Source organism: Vigna radiata, chromosome 7 (assembly GCF_000741045.1).
Source record: "Vigna radiata var. radiata cultivar VC1973A chromosome 7, Vradiata_ver6, whole genome shotgun sequence".
In the NCBI taxonomy this organism is placed as follows: Eukaryota; Viridiplantae; Streptophyta; class Magnoliopsida; order Fabales; family Fabaceae; genus Vigna; species Vigna radiata.
Window position 1 is genome coordinate 33,479,406 of NC_028357.1, and position 9,949 is coordinate 33,489,354.

General features: G+C 32.2%; 1 protein-coding gene across 1 annotated transcript; it reads right to left on the reverse strand.

Annotated features, from left to right (window-relative positions):
* Window positions 1-5,617: 5,617 nt before the first annotated feature.
* On the reverse strand, window positions 5,618-8,232 carry LOC106766339 (L-type lectin-domain containing receptor kinase IX.1). The gene has a single exon (XM_014651072.2). It carries the CDS (start codon window positions 8,015-8,017, stop codon window positions 5,975-5,977), a length of 2,043 nt encoding a protein of 680 aa, XP_014506558.1. The 5' UTR covers window positions 8,018-8,232; the 3' UTR covers window positions 5,618-5,974.
* Window positions 8,233-9,949: the final 1,717 nt, after the last annotated feature.

Sequence of the window (9,949 nt, forward strand, 5' to 3'; positions counted from 1 at the left end):
TTGTTCCTTATTTTATATATAGTAAGTGGCATTAAATTATACACAGTGTTACATTTAATATATTTTTTATTTTTCATTTTATCTGAGACTCCACACTAAACATAGTTCATTTAAAATAAAATTCATAAAAGTATATTACATGTTATAGTTTATAATATATATATATATATATATATATATATATATCATTTTTATTTTATTTATCTTCTTTCTTTCTTCTAAGGTGTACTTCATTTATTAATTTTGCATAAAACATTTGAAGTTTACCTTTACATGCTTTTTTTAAAATTATGCAATAGGATTAGAAAGAAATTTTAAAAAGGAAAAATTGTTCTACTATCATAGAAAAAACAGTATTAGATTTTAGATCTTATTTCAATATAAGTTTTTTATATTGACATTTTATTTTCGTGATCACTTATAAACTTTTAAACAATGATGGAGAATGATCAATCGCGAGATTTATGCGACCATGAAAGGTTTTACTTTTATGTCTCCTTTACCATTTATGATTTTGCTTTCTATTAATTTGTGTTATACTCATTTACATTGTTTGAGTAGAATTTCATTTTGGAAAAAATAAATTAAAACCAATATGCTCTATATATATGATTATTATGTGTTCATCTTATATTTGTTCATATATGTCACTATGATTAAGCATGACAAAAATAATCAAATTAAATGAAATGTGGAATATGCAAACTAACTTTTCGCATTATCTTATTTGTATTGATTATTATTAAAACAAAGACAATATTTAGATTGTGATTAAAATATCATTATTATTTATAGATTCTATATTAGACCAGTGAAATTATCCAAATTTAGAAAGAAAAAAAAGGAAAAGGACAAAATTTGGTAACGAGGAGACTTTATAACATGTTATCATGCTGAAAACTTCTTGTTTTGTTTTTTATTAGATTGAACCATCACTATAAAAATATGGTATTATCACAATTAGTAAAGAGTGAAATTTGTTAGTAACATGTGTTTTTTTTTTATAGAATATCAACGTATAACATTAGTTGATAATTAGCTTATCTATACAAGTTGTTGACAAATATAATTTTTTTTTTCATAATTACCAATAACGTATGTGTCATCAATAATAGCCAAATTATCAACAAATTAATCTGTTAGTAACTGTCTTATATAAAGGCGTAGAGTTTATTCATTCTTTTCATCTAAATAAAATTTGCCAATATAATAAATACAACCAAACAAAAAGATATATTATAAATTATTGAACCAGCAATATTATACAATGAAAACTCCTATACAATAAAAACTCTTAATAATGAAAATATTAAATATTTAACTTCTTAAACCTAATAAAAATGACATTTCAAGTTTATAGTGTATGTATTTGATTAAATATTTTTTCCTCTTTTCCAAATAAGTGCATTAGTTTGGCTCTTGTTGAGCTCCAATAAGTTTAATAACACTTTCATCTAAAAGAGTCTAAAATATGTAACTTATATTTTAAATCTTTTAGTCTTTGATAGTTGGTAATCTTCTAAAGATTAAAATATTTAAACTATAAGTTACTATTTTCAAATTTTATTGGAAGGTGTTATTGAGCTTATTAGAGCTTAACAAGAGTCAAACTATTGCATTTTGTTTGGAAAAGAGGGCAAAACCTTTCATTAGGTACACACATTGTGAATTTGAGATGTTATTCTTATTGGGCATAAAATGTTAAGATGTCCAATCCTTTCATTATCAAGAGTTTTCATTTTGTAGGATTTTTCATTGTATAGGATTTTCCAGTCTTGACTCCAATGAACTCTATCAATCTCACTTTCTCTACACATGTGAATTCAATTTACATATTTTAAATGAAAGAAGAAAATACCCACTTTACATACAACCCTTGATTGTGGTGCCATTGTGACAAACAATTACCTTGTTGTAGGAGAACATGTCTAGGAAAAGTCATCTCTCAATGGGCTTGGCTTGAGCTTTTGTTTCTCAATCAAAAACAATACACAATAGAACAATGAGAACAACTCAAATTACTTCATAGTTCAACATGGAATAGGTTTACAATAGAATATTGTAACACCCCATTTTTTCGCTTTCCTAGATACATAATTACACGAATAATCTCATCCCAAATAGTCACTTAAAAATAAAATCGTCATCACTTTATTTAAATCGCAAATAATAAGAAAAATTTATGTCTTACATCACAATACTTTATTATCTTGACAATGTTGAAAAAATAACAGTAAAATCTCTAAGACTATCCCAAGCATCAACAAATCTTGCTCAACTTTCATTCTTCATTGTTACGCATCTTTCACAACACCTATATGATCATTTTCTCCCATATAAAATACAATCATCGTAAGTGGAAATAATCAATGCAAGGGTAAGCTAACAAAACAACGTAAAACCCCAATCTTAAAAACAAACTCACAAATTGTTTTAAATTTCAAAACATTTGAAAATATAATCGAATCATTCTCCTGGTTAAAAGTAAAATGTATGGAAGTTCACCAAGTACACTCCTAAGAAAGAGAGGTGAGTCAAAATTTGATAACAAATGCTTCAACCATAACCAATGCATATCAGAAGAGTGGAGTGGACGTAGTCTCTACTTAGTAGGCCTAAGCTCTTATCTTTTAAGCCAACTTTATTTGTAAATATTAGAATAGGATATTTTTAGTCCTTGTATAATGGGCCAAGTCGTATAGGATTTTATTTAGGCCATGTTTAGGCTTAAACCTTGTAGAGTAGTTTGAGTCTAAAGGAGATAGGCCTTGGATTGGATCTTCATGAAAGGAGCCTAAAGGAGTCCATACTTGCCTTGTGAGTCTTCCCCTTGTGCACTATACGATGTGGAAAGTGTGACTTTGTTAGGTGGTAAGTCATACTAGAAGCATGCTCTTTTTGGCTCTACTTTTCTAAATTTGGAATTCAAATTTGGCTTTTTTTTTTTGCATACCACTCTAGGGTTAGCTTGACCTACAAATAAAGGCCTTCACTCATGTATTTTTTAGCTTGAATTTGAGTAATGAAATGTTTCCCAATTATATGCATATGCCTTTTGTTTGAGCTCATAGTAATAACATGATACCAATGAACTAAGGAAGGAGAACAACAAATCAATTTAATCAGTTACACAACTAATTAAACTCAATGATTTCCCAAAATCTTTAACTAGAAACGTCTTACCTCCAATTAGAACTAGGTTTCCTCACCAACATTAAACATAGGCTCTATTCAGTTTCAAACAAAATACTTGGTCACACAAAGTTAAATTTAATCAAATTTACATCAACAAAATCACTAACATTTTTATTCGTAAGTCCTTGTGGAACAAGGAAAGAAGTCCTTTAGCTGCATAGGCAGGACAACTCGAGCAAACCTATTCGGTATAACAAGTGTGTGAGGTAGGGCAAAAGAGTGTAATTGAATCTTTCAAGGTGGAATTCATGATGATGTGGATGCTCATAGTGATATTCATGATGGTGATCATGGTGATGATGATCATGGTGATGATGATCATGGTGATGGTGATCATGGTGATGATGATCATGGTGATGATGAAACTCCTGATGATATTACATTGATAGTGATGTAGTTATGATCGTGGTGGTTACCATGGTGATGTAGTTAGCATAAGTGAATCAAGAAATTGATGATATTGACATTAACGACGTTCGAAGGATTAGTGATTTATATTAATAATGTTAAGGATGAAGTTTGCAATTTTGTTATTATGTGGTGTTTATTGCTATTTCACATATTGTATTCTTATGATTTATTTTAATGTAGCTTACTTATAAGTTTTTATATTTATTGTTTGTCATTTTAAACAATAATTATATAATGATTTATACGTGAACAAATGATTATGAAGATATTTTAGAAGCATGTGAGATGACGAGAAAGATTTGTTTAAATTTTTAACACAACGTAATTGAATTTAATATTATTTTTCTTGGTTTTTTAAATAATTTTGAATGATATAATTAGATAATTATCTTTAAAACTATTATGATTTGAGTTATTGCCACACGGTTTAAATATTGAATTTTTGAAAATTATGTTTTCATTGAATTTTTTTCGGTGTAATTAAAAATCGTAACTTGATGAGATGATGTATTGTGAGAATATTTTTTGGTTTAGGATAAAAAATAAATAATAAATTATGAGTTGGCTATAGCGTGATGCCCACGCCCATTAATTTCTTGGCAGCCACGTAGTACTTGTTATTAAGGATGTTGTCCTTGTCATTGTCCACGTCCAGGTTCAATCTTAATCTCAACTGAACGATCTTGTTCTTGTCATTGCCAAAAATGGCTCTGAAGGCAAAGAACAAGAAAAATCAGCAGCAGAACCAGCAAAATCCAGGAAACAAACAGGACCAGAAATCAAAATCTTGGCTCGACCTTCCAAAGAATCTCCATAAAATCATAGAAGGGAACCCAAATCTCCACAAGAACATCAATGGTGGAGGCATAGTCAAGTCATGGAGATCACCACCAAAGCAATGCAATCCACATTCCAAACTCCCTTGGCTTCAACTCTCCAACCCTGATGCCATAAACGCTGAGAAATACCGTAGACACGTTGCTCGGAGTGGCTCCATCGAAACTTCAAATGCATACATGCCCTTTGGGTGCTGGTGTAGACCCTTCTTCAGAAAACTACCAAGGTGTCCTTGGGAAAATTATGTGGGGTGCTCCAATGGCATCCTCATAGATGAAGCTGAACCACTTTACATGTACAATCTATGGAATCCAACTCATAGAGAAACGTTTCGACTTCCTTTATGGAATCCCAAGGTACCAATTAAACTCGCTGTGCTTTCTTCACCACCTGAAGATCATAACTGCGCAGTTATGATCCTAACAGGAATTAGTCAACCAGCTTTTGCATTTTACAAACTGAAAGGAAGCTCTAATGGTTCATGGATAACTCGAGAGCATCAATGGACCATGCAAGATTGTACCCTCACCGAGCCATTAGGTAGCCAACAGAAGGCTGTGCAATTCACTAATGCAATCGGATTTCAAGGAAAGTTCTATGCTTTAAGTGTTCAGGGGAGTCTTTTGGTTATTGAAGACGTTGATTCTGTTGCTAAAGTCACTGATTTAAGTGGCACAAGGATAGTTCCTTCGGTTTCTTCAAACCATTTCAGAGAATATTTGGTGGAGTCTGAGGGGAAAATTTTGCTGGTTTTTATTTTATCAAGAAAATCGAGGGTGCATGGTGTGGATGGTGTCGAGGTTTATCAACTGAATATGGCTAGAGTCTCTTGGTTTAAAGTGGAGAGTGTTGGGGAACAAGCAGTGTTTGTGGGAAGTAATTGTAGTGTATCTGTGTTGGCAAGTGAAGTAGGATGTAGGAGGAACTGCATTTATTTTAGACACCCTATGGCTGATGAATGGACTGTATATGACATGCAATCAGGTAGTTTTTTGTGAGGCAAATCCAACAAAATCATCTGCAATTTGGAATAAACAAATTGAAGAATAAATTTTTCAACCAGGATAACATTATAATAGTTGCTACTTTTTTTAATGGTTTTGTTTGGTTCGTTTTTGTGTAAATTTTTAATCTCATGTTGACTAAAAACATAAGAATATTGAGCAATACAAGGAAGAAGAATTTTATTGTTTTAAAGTGTTTGATTGGAGATGTCAGCCTCTTACTTGCAAGAGTTGTCTGAACTTCCAAATAAGTCAAAATTACGTTAATTTCTTACTTTTTCTTGAACGCTTTCTACTCCCTCTTCTTATTCTCCTTTCCATGGCAATGAATATTGAGTTATAAAGTAGACGTGGCAGGAAAAAAATAAAATAGAGAACCGTATAAGATCTGTTCAAGAATCTTTTATAACATTACAGAACGGTAGAGCCAGATTTAGGCTTGAAATTGTAGGAAGAAAATACATATGAGGGAGTGTGACACATAGAATTTCACTAAGAAAAAAAGATGAATAGAAAACGAATGAAACTCAGTAGGTATGCAAATTTGCAGCTGTTGGAGTAATGATTTCAAGAGTTGTGGTGGATTGTGAGGACCCCGTGAATACACTGCTGCTTGAAGTTGAAGACAGAGGTTGGTTATTTGCAAAAGCAAGAGTCCTAGAAGCCATAGAACTGAAAGATGCATTATGGACTGATCCCCTTTGTGTGAGAATGGGTAATGGAGCTTCAAAATTAAGCATCTGAACAACTTGCCTAATGGTAGGTCTCATGAGGTAATCTGTGTGAGTGCAGCAAAGGCCAACTATCATTAACGTCTCCATTTCCTTCTCATCAAAGTGTCCATATAAGCTTGGATCAGAAGCTTTAAGGACTTCACCAATGCTATGGAGTTCCAAAACCCAATCCACCAAATACATCTGTTCTTCCTTCATATTAGATTCAATTGCTTTTCTACCACATGCTATCTCCAAAGCAACTACTCCAAAACTGAATACATCAGATTCCCTACTGGCCTTTCCTCTTGTGGTAGCTTCAGGAGGCAAATACCCAATTGTTCCTGCTAAAACAGTTGTTTTTGATCCTATCTCATGATCCATTAGTCTGGCTAACCCAAAATCACCAAGCTTTGTATTAAAATTAGAATCCAACATAACATTGCTGGATTTTATGTCTCTATGAAGCACACATTCTTCCCACTCTTCATGCAGGTATAACAATGCTGATGCCAACCCTCTCACAATATTGTATCTCACCTTCCATGTCAGCAGGCCTTTTCCCTTGAACAGATAAGAATCCAAGCTTCCATTTTCCATGAACTCATAAATCAGCAGCAGGTCCTCATGCTCATGGCACCACCCAAAGAGTTGAACCAAATTCTTATGCCTCAGTTGACCAAAGATCTTTACTTCAGACATATACTCTTTCACCCCTTGTCTCGATCCACGAGATACCTTCTTAATGGCAACATAGGTGTTCAACTCTCTTATAAATCCCCTGTAGACAGCGCCAAAACCTCCCTGTCCAATTTTGTTTTCTGTTGCGAAGTTATTGGTTGCTCTGGCTAGTTCTTCATAAGAAAATTTCTTGGGTACAGAGACTTTTTCGAAATCATTGTCCATAGCATGGTCAAAAAGGGAGACATCTTCTATTCCTCTAGTCCTCGTCATCCATCTCACAAGAAAAGTTACCCCCACAATAGCAATTAAAACACCTACACCAAGTCCAACGCTCAGCCCTATCACCAGCCCTCTTTTGCTTCCACCCTTGTCTTGTTCCATCTCCAAACTAGAACTGAAGGACCATGAACTAAGAGTATGTTCCTCATAAGTATATCCTGTTGCCGAAGAGAAACCAAATTCAACCCATTCAGGTAAGATATCACTCAAATTGACCACTGCGAATAAGGTCTGTTCAATTTTGGCATTATCCTTATATCCGGTGAAGGTGACACTTAATCTGTTTGACACAGACTCAAAACTAATTTCAGCATCATACCCTCTTTGATCCATGCTAGTGTACCACTCTGTAGTGTGAGTAGTGTTAATGGCATTGACATCGATACCCACATGATCATATTTCGGATCCCAGTCATTAGCCAAGGTATCAAATTCCACTGCTACAAAAGGAAAGTCCTTTGCGTAATTTATAGACCTCAGTTGCTCACGGCTGGCAAGACCAATACCACTTCCATCTATTTTGGAGTCTGGAAACTTTGGATCTGCCAGAAAGAAGGTGATTCCATCTCCATGATAGGTTTTATTTGGGGTGTTGATGGTAAAGAAGAAATGGGTAGTGAAATCTGCAACCTTTCCCGAACTCTTGTCCCAAAGATGCAATAGTTTGTTATATACGACTCTACCATAACTATCTGGCTTATACTCGGTGAGTTGGAGGATTCCTTGCGCAGCTTGAACATCTCCCGAGGTATTGAAGACGTTTCCAGTGTCACCAAATTGCTGATAGTTGAATTCCAATGAAGCTGCATGAGGTGTTACAAGAAGCAAGAGTGTTAATGTTACATGAAAACAAGCACTTACATAACTTTTCTTATAGTAGGAAGATGCTGCCATGACTGGAGAAAAGATTTTGGGTGCAATGGAAAATGGAATACTACAAATATGGTTTGGTTGGGGTAGCTGTTTCTAGAGTTCTAGTTCATGATAGGTGTTTTGTTCATTAACATTGTTGTTCACTGTTTTATGATTGAATGATTCAAACACGGGTAAACGAACCCTCTACGAAAAAAAGGATGAAAAGTGCAAGTTTAATAGATATTTGAACCACATTTGTGTATTCAATGTGAACCTCTCTAAATGGCTATTCCATTGAACTTTCTCAAGTGAGAAAAATGATTTCTATAGAAAAATTTACAACTCATTTATTGTTTGGAAGTGGTGTTCACTTTTCATCCTTGGTCTAAGAACAAATATGATCTGAGAGTACAATAAAGATGAAAAATGATGATATTTTAACAATATTTTTTCATAATTTTTTTATAATAAGTGTTATTATTTTATTAATTTATTTAAATTTATGTTTAAAAAAATATTTAAAATAAATCCATCACAAACTGTCATCTTATAAGTTATAAAAAATTATTAAAAAAAGTGTTATTAAAAACACCTTTTACCTATAATATATACTAAATTTTAACTATATGTTATAAAAAATTATTAAAAAAGTGTTATTGAAAACACTTTTTACCTACAATACATACTAGATTTTAACTTTGAGTGGTCAATGCTTCAATTAATTGAAGTTGTCAATTACAGAAGTCTATAAAAGTTGTTGGGGACCGCATAGACTTAGTTGAAGATATCTTCTACAACCACAACAAATAAATAAATTAAGAAATTTCCAAACAAAAAGGGCATTGACAATATCCCACAGTTCCTCTTACCTTGTCAACTGCTCAATTTCGTGCCATTTGAAGCATTTGCAACCCAATTCACTGACATCTTTGTCGCTTTTCATCTTCTAATTTATTTAGATAGCTTTTTATAAGGAGAAAAAAGTAGTTTAAAAAACATTTAGAGAAAAAGGATGGTTTCAGAACCATACAGCCATGTAAACTATGCTTATATGCTTTTAATATTAATATATTCATTACAATATAAATTTTTCAATTGTAAGAAAAATATAATAATACCTGAGGTGAATTTTTTTGGGGTGCAGAGATATCATTATCCATTTTAAATTAAAAAAATAAACAACAACATTTTAACAAAAACTAAATTGAAATTTCATATTTAAGAGAAATTAAAAATATATTTTTTTATAAAAGTAATATCAACAACCTTAGCTTAATATTTTATCCGTGCAAACAATTTATACTATCAATTACAAATTGTTATGGAAAAAAATTATATAATATTATTGCAATAAAAATTCAAGTGACAGACTAGAATTAAAAGTCTATACCAATATATCACCATTAAGTTAAAATAACATATTTTTATAGAATTAAAAAATATCTAATTGGTTTTACTCTCTGATCTAAAACCCAACATATTAAAAGTGGTAGCTGAAACTTAGTTATTTTAATATTAAATGAGTTTGTTATAAATAATTTTGTTATAAATAAGTTTCATTATTTTAAAACATATTATTTTTTTATAAATTATTTTTCTAGATTCTCTACTTTCTTTTTAAGAGTTCTAACTCCTGAGTCATCTTTTTGACGATCAAGAAGTGTCTAATCGACCACAACAATAAGGTCTACATTCCTAACCGATTGGTTTCTTCAATAAAGCAAGTAAGTTTCGACTCTTTTTCTCTTTTCGTTCTTAATTGAGATCATGCTTAATGATTTCTTATCGCATTTGAATTGTAATGTCCTTTCTCAATCTCCTATTGATCAGAGGTCCTAAGGACTCTCTCTGATCTCTATTTGGTGTTTTGTAGGCGTTTCTAGAGTTCCTTGAATTCTAATAAAGGGTTCAGTGTTTATAGAGTTTCGTTGCTTTAGTGTAAGGTAATGGAAGCTAGTGTTTTATATTAGT

Excerpts from the sequence above, each read along its gene's own strand:
- LOC106766339 (XM_014651072.2), bottom strand. The coding sequence starts at position 8,017 with ATGGCAGCATCTTCCTACTATAAGAAAAGTTATGTAAGTGCTTGTTTT.